The sequence below is a fragment of the Erinaceus europaeus genome, chromosome 15 (genome assembly GCF_950295315.1).
Source record: "Erinaceus europaeus chromosome 15, mEriEur2.1, whole genome shotgun sequence".
Lineage (NCBI taxonomy): Eukaryota > Metazoa > Chordata > Mammalia > Eulipotyphla > Erinaceidae > Erinaceus > Erinaceus europaeus.
In genome coordinates, this window is record NC_080176.1 from 18406159 (window position 1) to 18426825 (window position 20667).

The window sequence follows — 20667 nt, forward strand, 5'->3', positions numbered from 1 at the left end:
GCGCCGGCCGGCTCACCGCCCGCAGCACGCAGCCCGCCCCCCGCCTCCCGCCTCCCGCTCCAGCTCCCGCCGCCGCCGCCCGGCTGCAGCGCCGACTCCGCGCCCGCCGCCGCCCCGCGCCGGCCGCTCGCGCACCTGTTGGAAGCACCGAAACAGGTGCAGGGGGCGGGCGCGGGGCCGGGCCAGAGCGCCGACTGGGCGCGAGTCCCGCAGGGGCCCCCCGCCTCCTCCCGGGAGCCGGGCTGGCAGGGTGGGGGGGCGGCCGGGGATGGTCCCCACCTGGCTGCGGGGCCGGGGCGCGGGCACCGGGAGGGCAGGCGGGTCCTGGGGCTGAGGGAGGGACAGGCCGGTGACAGCCGGGGGGCGAGTGCGGGGGTCCCGGGGCCAGACGGTGCCTGGTGAGGAGGGATGGACGGAGTCTCGGGGGCGGCGGGGGGTGGGCAGGGCGCGGCGCGGGGAGCGGGGGACGCGGGGCCGGGCCCGGGGAGGTGACACTGGGGCGCCCCGGCGGTGCGCGGCGGGGCAGAGGTGGAGCTCGCGGCGGGCAGGGCGGGGCAGGCGGCCCGGGCACCTGGGGGCTGCCCGCGGGGTGTGGGCTCCTGGGGCGGCGGCCGCGGGGGGCTCAGGCTCTGCCCCCTCTCCAGCCAGGGGCGCTGCATGAGGGGCCGCAGGGGCGACCGCATGACCATCAACATCCAGGAGCACATGGCCATCAACGTGTGCCCCGGGCCCATCCGCCCCATCCGCCAGATCTCCGACTACTTCCCCCGCCGGGGCCCGGGGCCTGAGGGGGGCGGCGGGGGCTTCGGGGAGGGCCCGACGGGGCTGGCGCCCCTCGCCCTGGGCCCCCCCGCCACGCTCCTGGGGGCCACCACGCCCGAGGAGGGAGCGGAGGTGGACAGCTACGACTCGGATGACACCAGTGAGTCTGGGGGCTCCCCGGGCCCAGGGGTGCTCTGTGCGGGGTGCTGGGGCCCAGCTGGTGGGGGGCGGGGGAGGCCCTGGGCGCTGCCGCCACAGCTGCAGTCAGGGGAGAGATTACAGCCTCTGTGAAGCTCAATATTCAATATTTCTGCTGAGACACTCAACCACCCACACAGCCCCAGAGGCAGCCCAGCCGGGACCCAGACGCGGGCACACACACACCAGCAGGCTGGCAGACAGACAGACAGACGGGCGCACAGCCGGCCTGCCCACCACTCACACCTGCCTCCTGCCTACTCTCTCCCCCTGTCCCTTCTCCAGCCGCGCTGGGCATGCTGGAGTTCGATCTGCTGTATGACCAGGCCTCATGCACACTGCACTGTAGCATCCTCAGGGCCAAGGTGGGTACCCCCTGCCTGCCCTGGTCATCCCAGGGCCAGTCCTGCAGAGGGAGGGCACTCTCATTAACTCTCCCCTCCTCTCCAGGGCCTCAAGCCCATGGATTTCAATGGCCTTGCCGACCCTTATGTCAAGTTACACCTGCTTCCTGGAGCCTGCAAGGTACCTGCCTCCTTTCTCCCCACTCCTGTGGGCCCCAATCGGGGTCTCTCCCACCTCCCCCCCACCTTTGTCCTCACAACCTCAGGCCAACAAGCTCAAAACGAAGACTCAGAGGAACACGCTGAACCCCGTGTGGAACGAGGACCTGACCTATAGTGGGATCACAGAAGATGACATCACCCACAAGGTGCTCAGGTGAGGGTGCCGTGCTCCTGCAGGCCCCCATGCAGCTCTACGTCTCTGCCATGGCTGGCAGGTGACACTTCCTTGGTTGGCTGATTGCCGTCCAGTCCTGGCCCTCTCAAATGCTCAGGAACAATCAGTGGCTCCCCATGTCCTTCCAGAGCAGGTTGCAGTGAAGTGCTGGCACCCCTGCCCTGCCTAGACAGCTTCTCCTGCTCCCCCACTAGAGGCTGCCTTCTTCTGATGGCGGTGCCACTGGCCCCTGGCATTTGTTGTCTGTACCCTGGAAATCAGCCCCAGCCAGCCTCACCCTCACTCAGCACCAGAGGCTGTGCCTCCTTTTGAAAGCTTTCTGGAGACTGTGAAGTCAGGGACTGGACATTTACTTCCTCATTCAAACAGAGGGAGCCTCGGGCCCCCCTGGGTTGGCATCAAGCTGTGTGGGTGCTGGTTGAGGGGAGGGCTGGAGAGGAAGAAAGATGGGAGCCCACAGGCTGGTTTCAAGTTGCCTGGGGTGAGAGAGTGAGTGAGGAGGCCCAAACTATGGCCCTCACTGAGGGTTTCCTGGTGTCTAGCCCTGGGCAATGTGCTTTCCTGCTTATCTCACTCACTCTTGACAGCTTCAGACACCCGGTGTTGGCAGCTCAGGGAGACTGGGTGATTTGAGGAAGGTGATACAACAAAGGGAGTGCAGAGCTGGGTTCTATCTCTGTGAAATAGCTTCTCCACGGGGTCCCAGTAGGAAGCACAGAAGCTGTAGAGGGGGCGGCAGAACTAAAAACAATCATTTCTCTCTCTTAATACATTTAAAAATTTTTTAAATTTATTTTCTGTTGCCCTTGTTGTCTTTTTATTGTTGTTGTGGTTATTATTGTTGTTACTGATGTTGTCGTTGTTGGATAGAACAGAGAGAAATGGAGAGAGGAGGGGAAGACAGAGAAGGTGAGAGAAAGATAGACACCTGCAGACGACACCTGCAGACCTGCTTCACCGCCTGTGAAGCGACTCCCCTGCAGGTGGGGAGCTGGGGGCTCGAACTAGGATCCTTCTGCTGGTCCCTGCGCTTTGTGCCACCTGCGCTTAACCCGCTGCGCTACCACCTGACTCCCCATTTTTTTTTAATTACACAAAATACTTATTAAGAGAGAGAGAGAACCAGAGCATCACTCTGGCATATGTGATGCCACTGATGGAACTCAGAGCCTCATGCTTGAGAGTCAAACACTATCTACTGTGCTACCTCCCTGGACCACTCAAAGATCTATTTACTTATGATGGGGAGGGGAGTGGGTGAAAGTCAGAACATCACTCTGGCACATGCGATGCTGGAGCTGGAACTCTGGCTTGAGAGTCCAACAAAGCAATCTTTTTTTTTTCTTTTTTCTTTTTAACAGCACAGGCAGCTGCTTCCTCCTCCTCCTCCTCTTCTTCCTGTAAGCCAAGTCCATCTCTTTCCATGTGCAAACTCACTACACTACAGCCTTATTTATTTAACTTATTAATTTTTTTTTGTCACCACCAGGGCTATATCACCGGGGCTCAGTGCTGACACTACAAATCCACTGCTTCCAGCAACTATTTTTTCTTCTTCTTTCTCTCTTTTAAAATTTTTTTTATTTTTCCTTTTGTTTTTATTGTTGTAGTTATTATTGTTGTCATCATTGTTAGATAGGACACAGAGAAATGGAGAGTGGAGGGGAAGACAGAGGGGGAGAGAAAGACAGACACCTGCAGACCTGCTTCACCGCCTGTGAAGCGACTCCCCTGCAGGTGGGGAGCTGGGGACTCGAACTGGGATCCTACGCCAGTCCTTGCGCTTCACACCACATGCGCTTAACCCGCTGCGCTACCGCCCAACTCCCTCTTTCTCTCTTTTACTTAAACATTTTTTAATACTTGTTTATTCCCTTTTGTTGCCCTTGTTAATGTTGTTGGATAGGACAGAGAGAAACGGAGAGAGGAGGGGAAGACAGAGAGGGAGAGAGAAAGCCAGACACCTGCAGACTTGCTTCACCACTTGTGAAGCCACTCCCCTGCAGGTGGGAGCCAGGGGCTCGAACTGGGATTCTTCCACTGGTCCTTGCGCTTTGTGCTACGTGCGCTTAACCCGCTGCGGTACCGCCCGACTCCCTCTTTCTTTTTCTATTTTATTTGATAGGATAGAGAGAAATCGAGAGGGAGGGGGATAGAGGAGAGATAAAGGCAGAAACTTGCAGACCTGCTTCATTACTTATGAAGCATCCTTCATGTAGGTGGGGAGCCAGGGCTGTTAAGCCTGGGTCCTTGTGCATTGTAATGTGTGCGCTCAACCGTGTGTCCCACTGCCTCCCTCCCTTCACAGGTTGCTTCTTTCTTACCATTTTCAGGCTTTTCAATCAGATGTTCTTTTCAAGGCCAGACAGTATTGGGGTTCACAGAGCTGAGGTTCATTGAGAGCTCACAGGCTTTCTCTCCCTGACTCTGGAAGGAGGACGTGCTCAGCTGGGACGGGCTCTTAACACTGAGGGGTCCCAGCGAGAGGGGGTAGTGGAGCTGTGTTCTCAGACATGCCCAGCAGGACAGAGATCTCTGGGAGGTGAGAGAGTGCAGGGCTGGTTTCTCACAGGCTAGGTACTCAGAGCCTAAATCAGCCTTGGGCAGACAGTGGCTGCCATCTTGCTTCGGTGTCCTTTCTCCACAGCCCCTGCCTGGGACCTCTCCAAGGCTGTGGGGATGGTGGGGCCTGCACTTCTTCCTCAGGACAAGGTTGCCCCGGGGCAGATGAGAACAGGCCCAGCAAATGGGAGGTAGGCCTGGGCCTCCTTGACAGCATCCCCCCTCTGCGGAGGCGCCAACACAGCCACGACCCCATACTGCCCCTCACAGGTGTTGGCCCCGCACCACTCATGTTCCAGAGTGCTTGCTTTTTCTCTGTCGTTTTTCCTTCCTTTCTCTCCTTTTTTCAGGAATTTTAAGTTTTTTATTTTTTTTAAAAATAATTATTCCCTTTTGTTGCCCTTGTTGTTTTATCGTTGTAATTATTATTGTTATTGATGTCGTCGTTGGATAGGACAGAGAGAAACAGACACCTGCAGACCTGCTTCACCACCTGTGAAGCGACTCCCCTGCAGGTGGGGAGCCGGGGGCTTGAACCGGGATCCTTATGTGCCACCTTTGTTTAACCGCTGTGCTACCGCCCGACTCCCTCCTTTCATTTTTTAAAAAATCTGTTTATTGGATAGAGACAGCCAGAAATTGAGAGGGAAGGTGGTGACTGAGAGGGAGAGAGATGAAAGACACCTGCAGCACTGTTTCACCACTCGCAAAGCTTTCCCTCTCAGGTGGAGACTGGGGGGGTCGAACCCGGGTCCTTATGCATTGGAATTTTAAACTTTAGTCAGGAAAATTGAGAACACTCACATGTTGGAGTGCACATGGGCAGAGAGAGAGAGAGAGCGCAAGAGAAGGAAAGAGAGCCATTTACTCACGTGTTGGCAGGCCCACCTCAGCAGAGAGCTGAGAGCTAAAAGCTTGTTTCTTTCATTTTTGGTCATTGCTGGGGCTTTACCACTTCAGGCTGATTTTTTTCAAATTGAAAGAGACAAAAAGAAAACTGCCGTAGCATTGAAGCTTCCTTCAGTGTTTCCCCAGTGGGGCTGGGCTCGAGTCTGGGTGGTGCCCGTGACAAAGCACATGCACTGTCCAACTGAGCTGTCTGCCAGTGTCTGCTCCAGACAGGCTCCCTGTTCCCCACAAAAAGGGTGGGTGTGCAGAGGTGCGGCTTCTCAAAAGGATCTTTGAGCTTCTCTTTTTCTGTTATTCCTCTTTCTTCTTTGAGAAAGAGACTACAGCACAGAAGCTTCTCTTAATGCAGTGGGGGCCAGGCTTGAACTTGTGTCCCACACAGAACAAAATGACACTATCCAAGTGAACTATTCTCTTTTTAAATTTTTTAAATGTTATTTCTTTATTGGGGAATTAGTTTTACAATCAACAGTAAATACAATAGTTTGTACATGCATAGCATTCCCCAGTTTCCCATATAACAATACAACCCCCACTAGGTCCTCTGTCATCCTTCTTGGACCTGTATTCTCCCCACCCACCCACCCTACCCCAGAGTCTTTTACTTTGGTGCTATATGGCAGTTCCATTTCAGGTTCTACTTGTGTTTTATTTTTTTTTTTCTGATCTTGCTTTTCAACTTCAGCCTGAGAGTGAGATCATCCCATATTCATCTTTCTGTTTCTGACTTATTTCACTTAACATGAATTTTTCAAGGTCCATCCAAGATCGGCTGAAAACGGTGAAGTCACCATTTTTTATAGCCGAGTAGTATTCCATTGTGTATATATACCACAACTTGCTCACCCTTTTTAAATTTTTAAAAAAATATTTGTTCCCCTTTTGTTGCCCTTGTTTTATTGTTGTAATTATTATTGTTGTTATTGATGTCGTCGTTGTTGGACATGACAGAGAGAAATGGAGAGAGGAGGGGAAGACAGGAGGATAGACAGACACCTGCAGACCTGCTTCACCACTTGTGAAGTGACTCCCCTGCAGCTGGGGAGCTGGGGGCTCGAGCTGGGATCCTTATGCCGGTCCTTATGCTTTGCACCATGTGCACTTAACTTGCTGCGCTACTGCCCGACTCCCCCAAGTGAACTATTCCACCACCACCACCACCACCCTCCCCCCCTTTTTAAATTTTATATTTATTTTCCCTTTTTGTTGCCCTTGCTTTTCATAGTTGTTATTGATGTCATTGTTGTTGTACAGGACATAGAGGAATGGAGAGAGGAGGGGAAGACAGAGAAGGGGAGGTAAATACCTGCAGACCTGCTTCCTGTGAAGCGACTCCCCTGCAGGTGGGGAGCTGGGGGCTCGAACCAGGATCCTTAAGCTGGTCCTTGCACTTTGCACCACCTGCGCTTAAGCCGCTGCACTACCACTCGACTCCCCCCCCCCCTTTTTTTTTAACTATAGTTCAGCTCTGCCCTATGGTGGTGCAGGGGACTGAACCTGGGGCCTCGGAGCCTCAAGCCTGAGTCTTCTTGCATAACCAGTATGTTGTTTCTCTCAGGAGCTCAATTGGTGACCTCGTGGGCACATTATGAGTGGAGGTAGTGTGGCAGGGGTAGACAGCATAATGGTTAGGCAAAGAGACTCCTGCCTGAGGCTCCGAAGTCCCAGATTCAATCCCCTGCACCACCATAAACCAGAGCTGCTCAGTGAAACAAATAATGAGTGGAGGTAGTGGACAGAGTGGGTGGTCCCCAACTTTCAAGGAGTCTGAGAAGTAGGGGAGCAGGACATCCTAGGCAGTGGGGGGGAGCAGAGTATGTGTGTGTGGAGGGGGTTAGAAGAATGAGAATCAGCACTCTCCCCCCGCTCCAGGCCTGGCACTCCCCCCCCCCCCCATGGCCTGGGGACCAGCCGTTCCACAGGACAGGTGGTACCTCTAAGGCAAAGCTGAGACCCCAGGGTACCAAGGCTGGGTGGGAGGGCCCCACACCCCTGTGGGAGGCCCTGAGCCTATGGTCCCCCAGGATCTCAGTGTGTGACGAGGACAAGCTGAGCCATAACGAGTTCATTGGCGAGATCCGTGTGCCCCTTCGCCGCCTCAAGCCGTCGCAGAAGAAGCACTTTAACATCTGCCTGGAGCGCCAGGCCCCGGTCAGCACAGGGGGGACGGGGTGCTGGGGTGGGGTGGGTCAGGGAGGCCAGATTTCCAGAACCTTCTCTTTGCACTCCCAGCTGGCTTCACCCTCTTCCATGTCGGCAGCACTGAGGGGCATCTCTTGTTACCTGAAGGAGGTGGGAGTTCCTGGGGCATCTCTGGTGGTGGGGGGAGGTGGCAGTGGTGCAGGCAGGGATGCTGACCCCCATTTGCCCTGTAGCTGGAGCAGGCGGAGCAGGGGCTGGGGCTGCTGGAGGAGCGTGGCCGCATCCTGCTGAGCCTGAGCTACAGCTCGCAGCGCCGGGGGCTGCTGGTGGGCATCATGCGCTGCGCCCACCTGGCTGCCATGGATGTCAACGGCTACTCCGACCCCTACGTCAAGACGTGAGGCCTGTCCCTGGGCCCGCCCGCCCCTGCCCCATCCTGGGGGGCAGCCCTGACTGCCCTGACTCTCCCCGGCAGGTACCTGAGGCCTGATGTGGACAAGAAGTCCAAGCATAAAACGTGCGTGAAGAAGAAGACCCTCAACCCGGAGTTTAACGAGGTGAGGAGACAGTGCCGGGAGGTGGGGGGACTGGTAGGGGGCTGGCAGCGCCTCAGGAAGGCCTGTTCCCTCTCAGGAGTTCTTCTATGAGATGGAACTCTCTGCCCTGGCCACCAAGACGCTGGAAGTCACCGTCTGGGACTATGACATAGGCAAATCCAACGACTTCATTGGTGAGGGGGGAGCCTGCCGGGTGGCCCTGGGGTGGGCAAGAGGGCAGTGGGCTGGGCCCTGAGTCTGCCCCTCGGCCCTGCCCCCCAGGAGGTGTGTCCCTGGGTCCCGGAGCCAGAGGGGAGGCCCGGAAGCACTGGAGTGACAGCCTGCGGCAGCCAGACACAACCCTGGAGCGCTGGCACACCCTGACCAGCGAGCTGCCCCCCGCGGCCGGGGCGCTCCCCTCAGCCTGAGGGGGTGGCATCCTGCCGCACAGGCCTGCCCCCCGCATCTGGGGCTGGGCCCACACCCCACCCTCGCACGTGTTGCACGTTTACACGGGGCGGATGCCCCGCCTCCCACTACCTGTCTTATCTTGTGAAGAGTCTCCGTGCCGTGGGTCTGCTGTGAGGGACCGTGGAGCCGTGTTCACATATGCAAACGCCCACCCCACTCGCTACTCCTCACAGATATGCAACAATCCTCTGCCCTGCGCCTGCCCGGGGGGCCTCCCCCACCCCGCTGGCCCCAGCTGCTGCTCCTCTCTCCTGCTCCCCCAGGCTGCCCCGTCCCCCTGCCCGCACCGGGAGGAGGATGGATTGGGGGGGGTTTGGAGGAGGAGGATGTTTCCCTCAGAGGACACAAAGACACAGCAAAGAGCTGCTCCTTTAATCCAGAACCTTCAAGACAAGAACCAACCTAGCCCTGTAACAGCTGCCCTTCCAAGGGGGCCCCCACCCCCACAGGGTCCCTGCCCCTCTCGGAGGCGGCAGGTGCTCCCGGCTGGCTGCTCACTAGATGCCGTCCCCTGGGGGGCCCTGTCCGGGAGGAGCCCGCCTCCGGGGCCTCCTGCATGTTCACGCCTTGTCTGATGTGTCAGTGGCCACGGCATGGCACCGGGCGTCAATAAACGTCTCTGCGGAAGCTGGCGGCTGGCAGTGGGCTTGCTCACTCTGGGATGTCGATCACCAGGTCGTCGTCCCCGTCCAGCGCGTCGTCCCCGCTGCCCGCGTCGCTGAACATTTGCCGTGGGACGGAGCTCAGGATCGTGGGGGGAGGCATCTTGGGAGGGGGCAGGGGCGTCAGGGTGGCCCCCACCCCGGCCCCAGAACCCCGGGCTGGGAAGGTCAGCGGGCCCCCCACGGGGCAGTCGGGAGGTCCCACGGCCATCTGCAAATGGAAGAGAGACAGCGAGGGCTGGTCAGAGGCCGGCCCTCTACCCACCCCCTCTGTGAGGTGATTCTGGGGGTCAGACAGGGGCCCCAGAGAGCCTGCAGCTTGGGCTGGACTTGGGGGCCAGGCCCACCCCACAACCCCTTTGGTCTCAAGGGCCTGGGGGTGAGTGGAGGTGAAGGAGGCGGGGTACTCTCAGGCCACCCCTCCTCTGCCGTGGGGCCAGCCTCCTAACGAGACTTCCCTCCTGAGTGAGCTCTCTAGGCACAGACCTGAGCAGTGACTGCTGGGGGTTGGGGGAGGCAGTGCGGGGTGGGGGGGGAAGAGGTTCTCTAGGTCCATGGTGCTGCTTCATGCCATCCCCCGCAGAGGTCGAGGGCCTCCCGCTTTGCTCTAATAATCTGAGGTTCTGACCACTGAGGAGAGGTGCTTGGGTCTGGGAGGGTGTCAGGGAGCGGCTTGTGGCTGTTCCCAGGAAGCCCTGGTGGAGGTGGCAGTAAGTGCCCCAGGAAGCCCTTTTCCTTGCCTTCACTGCTGACGGGCTTGCTCTCAGCCTCTCTACAGCTGCCAAGGGCTCAGCGTCACCCCCACCCCGTGTCTGACTGTGCCCACCTAGAGTTTCGCAGGGCCCAGGCCCTGCTTTGTGTTTCCCTTGAGGCTCAGAGAGGTGAGCCATGAGAAAGAGCTGGGGTTCAACCTGACTGAAGCCCAGGCTGAGAACTGACCCCGCTTTTGCCGTTCCTCTGCTTAGACCTGCTACTGCCCATGTCCTCACACCAGGCCACCTAAAACTTCAGTGACCTCACCCTCCGCCACCTCCTTCACAAGTGTCCTGACTGGTCTGAGATACCCCCAGTGTGGTCCTCTGAGCACCAAAGGACACAGGGTCCTGGTCCCTGTCTCCCCATCCCCCCCCCCGGGGGCAGCCTCAGTGTGGAATGCCCAGATCCCACCCCGGGCCCACTCCTTGAGGCCTTCCCTAGTTTCACCCCACACCACTGCGCCCTACCCAATAGCAGTGACCTGGCCTTGTTCAGCCAGCATTTGCTCTCCTGCATGTCCAGAACTCAGTCCCGCCTCCACCCAGCGGTGTCGGGCTTTACTGACCCCTGCCTCCTTGGCCAGCCTGCCCCACAGGCTGGAGGCAGAAGCCCTGCTGGACAAAGCAGAGGGCAAAGCTGGGCTGTTAACTCTAGAAGCCACACCGAACACAGCCTCCCGTCCACGCCTGTGTCCCCAGCCCACCAGCCTGGCCTGCTTGCCTCCTCTGGACCCAGCACTGGGGGCCTCCTGTGTCCTCGTCCCCACAGGCTCTCCCCGTTCACGCCCTCAGTGAAGAGCTGGTGTCTGTGCCACAAGCTCCAGGCTGACGGCTGGCAGTCCCGGAGCGAACCCCTTGGTCTACGGGTCACCCTCTTTGCCTTGGTGCCTTCTCGCTGGTGTCCCCTGCCTCTCCTTGTCCTGACCCCCCTCCCCACCCCAATCGCCACATGCACAGCGGCCTCAGAAGTGTGTTTACATGGACTCCCACGGGACTCCCATTTCATTCACAGAATGCATCGAGTCCCTCCAGTACCTGTGTGGCCCCACAGCCTTGCCCCCACCCCCCTTCAGGCCAGCTCTCTTCCTTCCTGGTCCTTAAACCAGCCAAGTATACAGCCCCAAGTCACTGGGCAAAATACACTCCACACCACCCTGAGCTCCGTGAACATCAGCCCCAATGGCTCTGGGTCTTCCCAGCCTCACCCCTTAGTGGCATATTCTGCTCGGGGAGCCCCTCAACTTGCCTCCTTTCTGCCTGTCTCCACCCCGGGAGGTGACTGCGTCACAGAAGTCCAGGGACACCGCCCCCTTTACGCATCCATGGCACACAGACTCTGAGGCCTGCTGGGGGCTGTCCTGGCTGCAGCCTGGGCTTAATTCTAGCTACTACGATGCCACTGGGCATCACTGGACATCCACCACCTGTAAAAAGCCGAGTCTGGCTCCAGCCCCACTGCAGCAGGGGGAGAAGGTTGGGAGCCCCAATACCTTCAACCCTACCCCCTCCCCGCTTTAGTCTTGCCCCTGGCTTTTCTCCACAGCAGACCTGAGAACCAAAAGATGGGGAGATAACACAGTAGTTCTACAAAAAACTTTCATGCCCGAGGCTCCAAGGTCCCAGGTTCAAGTCCTAGTACCACTCTAAGCCAGAGCTGAGCAGTGCTCTGGTCTCACTAAAAATAAAATACAGGGCCAGGTGGTAGTGTAGCTGATTGAGAGGACACATCATCGACCTGCAGGGGGAAGCTTTGTGAGTGGTGAAGCAGTGCTGCTGGTGCCTCTCTGTCTCCCTCTCTAAACCTCTGTCCCTTTCAGTTCCTCTGTCTCAAATAAAACATTAGAAATAAAGAATCAACTATGAGTGATAAAAGCCTCTCTGGTCCTCCCCAAAGCTGAGTCTCCAACAATGAGCCCCAAAGCAAAAGTGTGAGTCTCCTGGCCAGGCCCCCAGCCCGCTGCGAGCCTCCCTCGCCGGCTGTCCTCCTGCCACTGGGGTCCCCTCCCTAACACCCCCAAATCAGGGTACCTTGAGTTTCCGGGGCAGGCGGGGCCGTTTCTCCCGCTTGGGCCTCAGGGGGCTGGGCTCAGGCAGCTGCAGGGCCAGGTAGTCAGAAGGAAATGGGGGGTAGGGGGGGGACGCCAGCTGCAGGTAGGAATGGGGGATGGAGATGGGATGGAGTGGACGGGGCGGGGAGGGGTAAAGGGGAGAAATGCAAACAGGAGGGAGAATGGGAAAACAAGAGATGGTGATGAGTGTGGCTCCTGAGGACAGGAGGGGCGCGGCCAGCAGCAGGACTTGGTCCTGAAGGCTGCTCTCCTCAGTCACATCTGCCCCTGTTCTGACATCAAGGGGCAGGCCCGACTCATCCCCTGCGAGGGATGCTTGCTGGCCACACCCGGACAGAGACCGCCTCAGAACTGGGCCAGCTTCACCCCGAAGCCTGGCCCCTCTGCCCACCTTACTCCCGGGCACCTCGCCAGCCCTGACGCCAACTCACCGAACTCAGGTATGGGGAGGGGGCACCGGAGGCCTGCAGGGGAAACCCCGTTGAAGGAGGCAGGGAGAGGCTGGAGGGGGAGGGTGCGCCCCCTAGCGGAGGGCTTCTCTTCCTGGAGAAAAGGACAGGGGAGGAGGGTGAGGCAGCCAGGAAGACTGGGGCCCCCCACCCCCCAGAGAAGAGGGACAGTTCCGGCTCACCTCTTGGGGGCTGGGGTGTCTGGCAACTTGGGTGTCCCTTCTGGCTCGCTGTTATCTGAAGAAGCAGTGGCATCTGAGTCTGTGAGGGGAAGGCTGGTTAGTGTGTGTGTGTGAACTGAAGGGGTCCCTTTACTACAGAGGCAGGCGACCTCAGTCCTGCAGGGGAATCTGAGCCTGCAGGCTGTTTCACTGGGAGCCTAGTTTCCAGAAGTGTCCCCCCCAGTCTCCACCTCCCACCCCCCAATCTGGGCTCCCCTGGGGTCACTAAGCTGTAAGGCTTGTTGCAGGTGCTTCATGTCACCTTCGCAAATGGGCCATGTCCTTCAGGCGAGGCCACTGAGGCGCAGAAATGGAGTTTGGAGCTGGAACTTGAACCCAGGTCTCTTGACTCCTTGACCTTACTAGGTCATCTTTGTGTTTTATTTAACTTTAATTCCCGCCCAGCAGGCTTCTCTCCTGCATGACGAATCCACACTGCTCCCAAGGGTCATTTTTTCTTTTATTATTATTATTTTAAAAATATTTCTTCCCTTTTTGCTGCCCTTGTTTTTTACTGTTATAGTTGTTGTTGTTGTCGTTGTTGTTGGATAGGACAGAGAGAAATGGAGAGAGGAGGGGAAGACAGAGGGGGGAGAGAAAGACAGACACCTGCAGACCTGCTTCACCGCCTGTGAAGCGACTCCCCTGCAGGTGGGGAGCCGGGGCTCGAACCAGGTTCCTTACTCCGGCCCTTGCGCTTTGCGCCACGTGTGCTTAACCCGCTGCGCTACCACCCGACTCACTATTATTATCTTTATTTTTTTGCCTCCAGGGTTATTGCTGGGGCTCAGTGCCTGTACTACGAATCCACTGCTTCTGGAGGCTTTTTTCCTTTTTTGTTGCCATTGTTGCTTATTGTTGTTGTTCTTATTGTTGTTGTATAGGACAGAGAGAAACGGAGAGAGGAAGGGAAGACAGAGAGGAGATAAAGACACCTGCAGACCTGTTTGCTTGTGAAGCCACTCCCATGCAGGTGGGGAGCTGGGGGCTCGAACTGGGATCCTTATGTGGGTCCTTGCACTTCACGCCTGTGTGCTTATCCCGCTGTGCCACTGTCCGGCCCCCTATTATTATTTTTTATTTGATAGGACAAGACAGAAATTGTGATAGAAGGGAGAGGTAGAGAGGGGGAAAGAGAGATACCTGTAAACTGCTTCACCAATCATGAAGCTTCCCCCGCATGTGGGGAGCGGGGGCTTGTACCCAGGACCTTGCGCATGGTGGTGTGCGCAGCCAGGCCTTATTCTGCCACTCTCCATTCACCTGTGACCCTCCTGTCTCTTCTCCACCCTTCTCCACACACACACCTCTCCACTTTTATCCACTGCTCTGCATTCTGACTACAACAGGGTCAGGCTACCATGGTGGCAAAGTCTCCTGCCACCTACTGTCCACCCTGTAAACCTGATCATGTCCCTGCCCCCGCTGCCCCCAATATCCTTCCTGATGTCCCTTGCTGTCTGCAAGCATTTCAAGAGCTAGGTCATCTGGTCACAATCTACCTTCCTGGTCTCCCAGTCAAAATGTATTCTTTACCATACGATCTCTTTCTCTCTCTCTTTTAAATTTATCTTTATTTATTGCATAAAGACAACCAGAAATTGAGAGGAAGGAGATAGGGAGAGAGAGAGAGAGAGAGAGAGAGAGAGAGAGAGAGACTTGCAGCCCTACTTCACCACTTGTGAAGCTTTCCCCTCTGCAGGTGGGGACCAGGGGCTTGAACCTGAATCCTTACGCATTGTAACATGTGCACTCAACCAGGTGCACCATCACCCGGCCCCACAATGTCTCTATGTCTTCAAAGACAAACAAACAAAACCCAGTAGTGGGCCGGCTGGTGGCACAGTGGGTAAATGTTGGATCTGAGAGCATGAAATGCCAAGTTACATCTCCGGCATCATATGTGCTAGAGTAATGCTCTATTTCTCCCCCCACCCCACAAATAAAACAATAAAAAACTCTCCTTATCTCTCCCTTCCCTCTCAACTTTTCTCTATGCAAAATAAACTTTTTTTTTTTAAAAGGGAGCTTCCCAGTCCTGGTCCTCTATCTGAAGTCCCCTTGTCTATTTAACAAATAACCACAGCTCTTTTTCCTGATTCTTCTGCTCAGATCCTGTTTTTTTTCCTCTCCACCAGGGCTCTTCACCAGTTCTGGCTTATGAGGGCTTGGGGCTTGAACCTGGGACCTCAGAGCCTCAGGCATGAGTCTTCTCCATCCTCTGCTCAGATCCTTTGCTGCAGGTGTCTCTCTGTCTCTCTCCCTATCACCCCCTTCCCTCTCAAATTCTGGCTGTCTCTATCCAATAAATAAATAAATAAAGATAATTAAAAAAGAGAGAGAGAAAGAAATGCCACGGGGGGGGAGCACCCGGTTGAGTGCACACTTTGCAATGTGCAAGTACCCCACTTCAAGCCCCCTGATGGATCCCTACCTGTAGGGAAATAGTGCTGCAGTTTCTCTCTCTTCCCCTTCCCTCTCAATTTCTCTCTGCCTTGGATAAATAAACAAAATTCAGAAGAAATACCACCTCTCAGAGTCCTTCAGGCCCAGTGACCAGCCGCCTCTCCCAGAACTCACTGTATTAAAGCAGGTCACATGTGGGGACCAGACTGTAGGCTCCTCCAGGCCACGAGTACCTGCTCCTGCTCCTTCCCCTCAAGTTATGGACGTGTTGGATTCTCTCAGGCCTGCTATCCTGAAGCCCCCTCACAGAAAATTAATTGGAAGACCTTGTCATCCATGTCTGACTGAATAGTGCATGAGCTGGGGCCTAATTCTCTGGTCTCCTCTGCTATCTTCTCATAATACATAAATGACCAAGTGTTGGGTTTCAATAAAACTTTATTTATAAATGCAGTCAACCTGGATTACTGTTTGCCAACCGCTGCTCTAAACCACAGTTTAAAGGTACCATGGAGGGGGGCGCCCCAGTGGTGGTGCACTAGGTCAAATACACGTTACCATGCACAAGGACCCGGGTTCAAGCCCCCAGTTCCCAACTGCCAGGGGAAAGTTTCACAAACTGTGAAGCAATGCTATACGTTTCTCTTCTTCTCTCCCTCCCCTCTCAATTCCTTAGTCCTACTGAATTAAATAAAAACAAAATGCAAATTTAAAAATAAATGACTACCATGAGAGACCTGGTAGTGGTGCGCCTGGTAGAGTACACACATCACTGTCTATGAGGACCCAGGTTCAAGCCCCTGGTCCTCACTTGTGTTGGGGGTGGAAGCTTTATCAACAGTGGAGCAGTGCTATAGGCATTACTTTCTATTCCTCCTCGCCCTCTGTTTCTATCAGAAAATTAAAAAAAAAAAAAACACCTCAAATAAAGAAAAAAGAAATAGCATGATCAGTAGGAGCAGTGAGTAATCAAACAGGCCCTTAGCTGCAGTGACAGCCCTCGTGGCAAAGGGGGGGGGGGCACCTTGGTGAAAGGTGACCATGTGATCTGGTTTATCAGGTCCCCATCCTGGAAAAGGACCACAGATGCCCTGGGTAGGCTTTTCAACTGTAGGTCAACTTTTCAATGGGCCCTAAATTTTTATTTTTCCCCTTTTGTTGCCTTTGTTATCGTCGTCGTCACTGTTATTGCTGTTGTTGTTGTTGGACAGAGAGAAATGGAGAGAGGAGGGGAAGACAGAGGGGGGAGAGAAAGACAGACACCTGCGGACCTGCTTCACCACCTGTGAAGCGACTCCCCTGCAGGTGGGGAGCCGGGATTTTGAAGCTGGTCCATGTGTTTCGCGCCATGTGCGCTTAACCTGCTGCACCACCCGTTCCTGGGTCCTATATTAAAAAAAAAAAAAAAAAAAGCCTGAAAAACATTAGGAGAAGCACAGACAACTGGGTTATCAGAAAAGTCATGACGTGGTCTGGGAGTTGGTGCAGTGGATAAAGCACTGGACTCTCAAGCATGAGGTCCTGAGTTCAATCCCCAGCAGCACATGTACCAGAGTGATGTCTGGTTCTTTTTCTCTCTCCACCTATCTTTCTCATCAGTCAGTAAATAAATCATCGTAAAAAAAAAAAGTCATGCGGGGAAGATAGTATAGCGGTTATACAAGGAGACTCTCATGCCTGAGGCTCTCAAGTCAACAGGTTCAATCCCTAGGCACCACCATAAAACAGAGCTGAGCAGTGCTTTGGTCATAAAATAAAATATAAAGTAAGTGGAAAAAAAAAAAGTCATGATACATTTTTGCATAGAAAACAGAAAAGTCGGGCAGGGATAGAGAGCAGTAGAGAGCATAACGATTATGCAAACAGACTCTCATGCTTGTGACTCCAAAGTCCCTGGCTCAATCCCCTGCACCACCATAAGACAAAGCTGAACAGTGTTCTGATTAAAACCAACCAACCAAAAAAAAAAAAAAAAACCACAGAAAAGTCTGTTTTGACTTTTCCAACAGCGTGAGAGTTCAGCTGTGTGCACGGCTGTGCGTGAGGCCCTGGGTTTGCTGCTTGGTGCCACAAGGACCACCGGAGACAGCAGAGGGGAGTCTGTGGATGGCGTCGCTGACTTCTGCTGAGTAGGCAAACATAATGGACACACATGGACAGCTCTTGATGTAATTATTAGACAACAGTCAGAAAGTATACCAGAGATGAGGATTGCTCTGGTCGGTCTCTCTCTCTCTCTCTCTCTCTCCTAGGAGTCACTCACTTATTCACAAGATGGAGGTCATCTATCTAGGTCCTAACTCAGACATTACTTCCTGGAAAAGGATCTTCTTGAGTTATTCATTAAGACATTGTCTACCACCTACTCTCTTATGCATGCTGAGAATGGCTTTTAGAGTTTTTAAGTGGTAGGAGAGAAATGTTTCACTACATGTGAAAATTATATGTAATTCAAGTTTCACTACTCCGTAGTTAAAACTTGTATTGAAACATAGCCACCGGCAATCATTTACAGATCACCATGTCTGCTATTAGTTGACTACTTTAGAGCCGAGTAGCTAGGCGACGATCTATGACAAAGCCTTCACTTTTATAAGTGTGTCCCAGAAGGTAGCACAGTGTGTAGGGCGCTGGACTTGTCTGCATGAGCTCCTAAGTTCAATCTCAAGCCTTGAATGTGCCAGAGTGATGTTTTGATCCTATATGTGTTTCTTTGCTGATAAATATGGCTTTAAAAGTATTAAGGGAGGGCGGGGGTAGATAGCATAATGGCTATGCAAACAGGCTCTCATGCTAGTCCTAGGTTCCATCCCCACACCACCATAAGCCAGAGCCGAATAGTGCACTGGTAAAAAAAAAAAAAAAATTAGGGGCCAGGGGCCAGGTGGTGGTTCACCAGTTAAACACACACTACAGTCAGTGCACAGTGCACAAGTTCAAGCCCCTGGTCCCCCTCTGCAGGGGGAAAGCTTTACAAGTGGTGCAGCAGGGCTGAAGGTGTCTCTCTCTCTTTCTCCCTATCATCTTCCTTCTCAATTTGTCTGTCTCTAACCAATAAATAAAAACAATAAAAACAATCATTACAAGTATTAAAGGGCCTGGCGGTGGTACAACCAGTAGAGTGCACACAATAAGGACCCACGTTCAAGTCCCCATTCCCCACTTACAGGGGGAACCTTTGTGGGTGCTGAAACAGTGCTGCAGGTGTCCGTCCCTCTGTCTCTCTGTTTTCTCCTTCCCTTCTAATTGTTCTGCCCCTACCAAACACAAATAAATGTATTAGTGACCTAGGCCTTTACCGAGAGAAGTTTAACAAGCCCGGCTCTATTCTAGGCACTACCACACAACCCTAACTTCATTTTTTCTCAAGTCCTTACTGTGATCTAAATTTCATTAAAAAACAAACAAAAAAAAACACCATTATTTATTTACTGGGTAGAGAGGAGAGAGAACATAGGAGAGAGACATAGAGACACTTGCAAAGATTTCCCCCTGCAGGTGGGGACTGGGGGCTTGAATCTGGTTCCTTGTGCATTGTAACATGTGTGCTCAACCGGGTGCACCACCACCCAGCCCCTTGATTTAAAATTCGACTTTTTTTTTCCTTCTGCCTCCAGGGTTATAGCTGGGGTTCAGTGCCAGCACTACAAATCCACTGCTCCTGGAGACATTTATTTACTTTCATTTATTTTTTAAAAATTTAAAATATTTATTTATTCCCTTTTGCTGCCCTTGTTTTTCATTGTTGTTGTAGTTATTATTGATGTTGTTGATGTTAGGACAGAGAGAAAAGGAGAGAGGAGGGGAAGACAGAGAGGGGGAGAGAAAGACAGACACCTGCAGACCTGCTTCACCGCCTGTGAAGCGACTCCCCTGCAGGTGGGGAGCCGGGGGCTCTACCGGGATCCTTACGCCAGTCCCTGCGCTTTGTGCCACATGCACTTAACCCGCTGTGCTACTACTGCCCGACTCCCTATTTACTTTTTATTTTTATTGGCTAGGGCAGAGAGAAAATGAGAGTAGGGGAGGATAGAAAGGGGGAAAAGGGGGGCTGGGCAGTGGCGCAGCAGGTTAAGTGCACATGGCCTGAAGCAAAAGGACTGGCAGTAAGGATCCCAGTTCCAGCCCTGGCTTCCTACCTGCTGGAGGGTCGCTTCACAGGCGGTGAGGCAGGTCTGCAGGTGTCTCTCTTTCTCTCCCCCTTCTCTTTTGATTTCTCTCTGGCCTATACAACCACCACCACAGCAGCAACAACAATAACAACAATGATAAACAACAAGGGCAACAAAAGGGAAAAGAATAGCCTCCAGGAGCAGTGGATTCGTAGTCCCAGTGATAACCCTAAAGGCAAAAAAAAAAAAAGGGGGGGGGTGGAGGGCGAAAGACACAGCTTGTGAAGCACGCGCCCTGCAGGTGGGGAGGAACCCGCATCCTTTGGCACATCCTTGAGCTTCGTCCAATGTGCTCGTGGTCACACGGCCCCCTCTATTTGTTTATATGCACATTAGCAGCCAGACTACAAACGCCAAAAGGCTCTCTCAAGTCTGGTTACCACCGTATACTGACTCCCGTGCCAAGCATAGAGCCTGAATCAATCAAGAAATACTTGCTGCTCAGTAAAGGAGTGAGAGAAGTACGAGAAGTGCCTAAGTGCCAGGAGCCATGTCCTTCACCCGGCTGTCATGACCTTGCTCACCCGAAGAGTCTTCGTCCACATTCTCATACTGCAGAAGTCGGTCCAGCAGGAAACTGAAGAGGAGAGCGAGGGAGGACAGGGTGGACCCCCATCTCTGCAACGCACTCCTGCACCCTCTGCGCCCGCAGCCAGCCCTCGGGCCGCCCTCCGCGCCTCCCCCAAGGCGAGCCAGGATGGGACCCAGATACAGAGCCTCCCCGCCGACGTGCTCACCTCTTGTCCCGGGACACCTTCAGCAGTTTCCTCTGCGCCTTCCGCAGCTCCTCCTGGAAGCACTCGTGTTCCTGCATTAGGGGCAAGCGGGCGCTGAGCCAGCCGCCCTCCGTAGCCCGGGCTGGAACCTGGCGAGAGGTGACGCCTCCCTTTGCACGTGGGGAAACTGAGGTCCCCGCAGCACCGGGCCCTGCCCCGCCCCGCCCCCCGGGCCTCCCCGAGCTCTCTCCGCCCCCGCACTCACGTAGATGAGGAACTTGAGCTTCCGCTTCAGGTTGCGGTATTTCTTCTTGTAGTCCACCTCGCCGTCCGCCGGCCCGTTCATGACCGGCCTCGGGTACAGAGCCGCGCACAAACCGGGAAGCCCGCTAGCCCGAGCAGGCTCAGCCCGGTCTCTCACGCCTCCACTTCCGGAGACGCTCGCCGGCTGTGTCCTCGGAGACTACAACTCCCGGCCTGCCCCGCGCGCCGGGAGCGTGCCCACTCTGGGGGAATACCGGGAAAGGCACGTTGCTTCCAGGGGCTGCGTCGAAGATGGCGTCGGAGCGACGCGATGACATCACAGAGATGGCGGACGCTGGAGGGCGCCCTTCTCGGTGCTAAATGTGCTTAGCGACGTGAAGCCACGGGACTTTCCACCAGGGATTTCCCGTCTCTGGGGGAGGGTGCTCCTTACCCCCCCCCCACATCCTTCAGCAAGTCAAGCGGCCTCGCTGGCGCCCTGGACCCGCGGACTCTCCGCGTCGCCGGTTGATTACGTTACACCGAAGCTAGCCGGCGCCGCTTCGGTTTCTAACGACGGCTTTAAAAACGATTCGTTAGGAAAAGGGAGGAGCCTCGAGCCCTCCAACTGCCTCGGGCCCTGCCAGCAAGTC

General features: G+C 54.9%; 2 protein-coding genes across 7 annotated transcripts; one reads left to right on the forward strand and one right to left on the reverse strand.

Moving 5' to 3' along the window:
- The first annotated feature begins 35 nt into the window (after nucleotides 1-35).
- DOC2A (double C2 domain alpha) lies at nucleotides 36-8585 on the forward strand. The gene is made up of 11 exons (XM_060173016.1): nucleotides 36-156; nucleotides 645-922; nucleotides 1246-1325; nucleotides 1411-1485; nucleotides 1571-1680; nucleotides 7197-7323; nucleotides 7405-7464; nucleotides 7548-7711; nucleotides 7790-7871; nucleotides 7948-8044; nucleotides 8133-8585. The coding sequence occupies exons 2-11, from the start codon at nucleotides 658-660 to the stop codon at nucleotides 8276-8278; spliced, it is 1206 nt and encodes a 401-aa protein (XP_060028999.1). The 5' UTR covers nucleotides 36-156; nucleotides 645-657; the 3' UTR covers nucleotides 8279-8585.
- Nucleotides 8586-8672: 87 nt separating this feature from the next.
- Nucleotides 8673-20329, reverse strand: INO80E (INO80 complex subunit E). Of its 6 annotated transcripts, none has more exons than XM_007534665.3 (7): nucleotides 20037-20329; nucleotides 19793-19863; nucleotides 19580-19632; nucleotides 12439-12517; nucleotides 12239-12350; nucleotides 11767-11883; nucleotides 8824-9194 (listed from the first exon to the last, which is right to left on the reverse strand). In XM_007534665.3, the coding sequence occupies exons 1-7, from the start codon at nucleotides 20115-20117 to the stop codon at nucleotides 8973-8975; spliced, it is 735 nt and encodes a 244-aa protein (XP_007534727.1). In that variant the 5' UTR covers nucleotides 20118-20329; the 3' UTR covers nucleotides 8824-8972. The 6 variants fall into 6 exon arrangements, with proteins under 6 accessions (XP_060029005.1, XP_060029004.1, XP_007534727.1 ...); XM_060173020.1 differs by having other exon boundaries at nucleotides 19793-19920; XM_016193202.2 differs by lacking the exon at nucleotides 11767-11883.
- Between the last annotated feature and the right edge of the window lie 338 nt (nucleotides 20330-20667).

What these genes read in the sequence shown, in the direction of transcription:
- INO80E (XM_060173020.1), bottom strand. Translation starts at nt 20,117, where the DNA reads ATGAACGGGCCGGCGGACGGCGAGGTGGACTACAAGAAGAAATACCGC. An exon ending in AGCTCAAGTTCCTCATCTAC is followed by an intron (nt 19,921 to 20,036) that starts GTGAGTGCGGGG and finishes ACCTCTCGCCAG; the next exon opens with GTTCCAGCCCGGGCTACGGA. An exon ending in GACACCCCAGCCCCCAAGAG is followed by an intron (nt 12,351 to 12,438) that starts GTGAGCCGGAAC and finishes CCTTTTCTCCAG; the next exon opens with GAAGAGAAGCCCTCCGCTAG.
- DOC2A (XM_060173016.1), top strand. Translation starts at nt 658, where the DNA reads ATGAGGGGCCGCAGGGGCGACCGCATGACCATCAACATCCAGGAGCAC. An exon ending in GCCTGGAGCGCCAGGCCCCG is followed by an intron (nt 7,324 to 7,404) that starts GTCAGCACAGGG and finishes TTGCACTCCCAG; the next exon opens with CTGGCTTCACCCTCTTCCAT. An exon ending in TCAACCCGGAGTTTAACGAG is followed by an intron (nt 7,872 to 7,947) that starts GTGAGGAGACAG and finishes GTTCCCTCTCAG; the next exon opens with GAGTTCTTCTATGAGATGGA.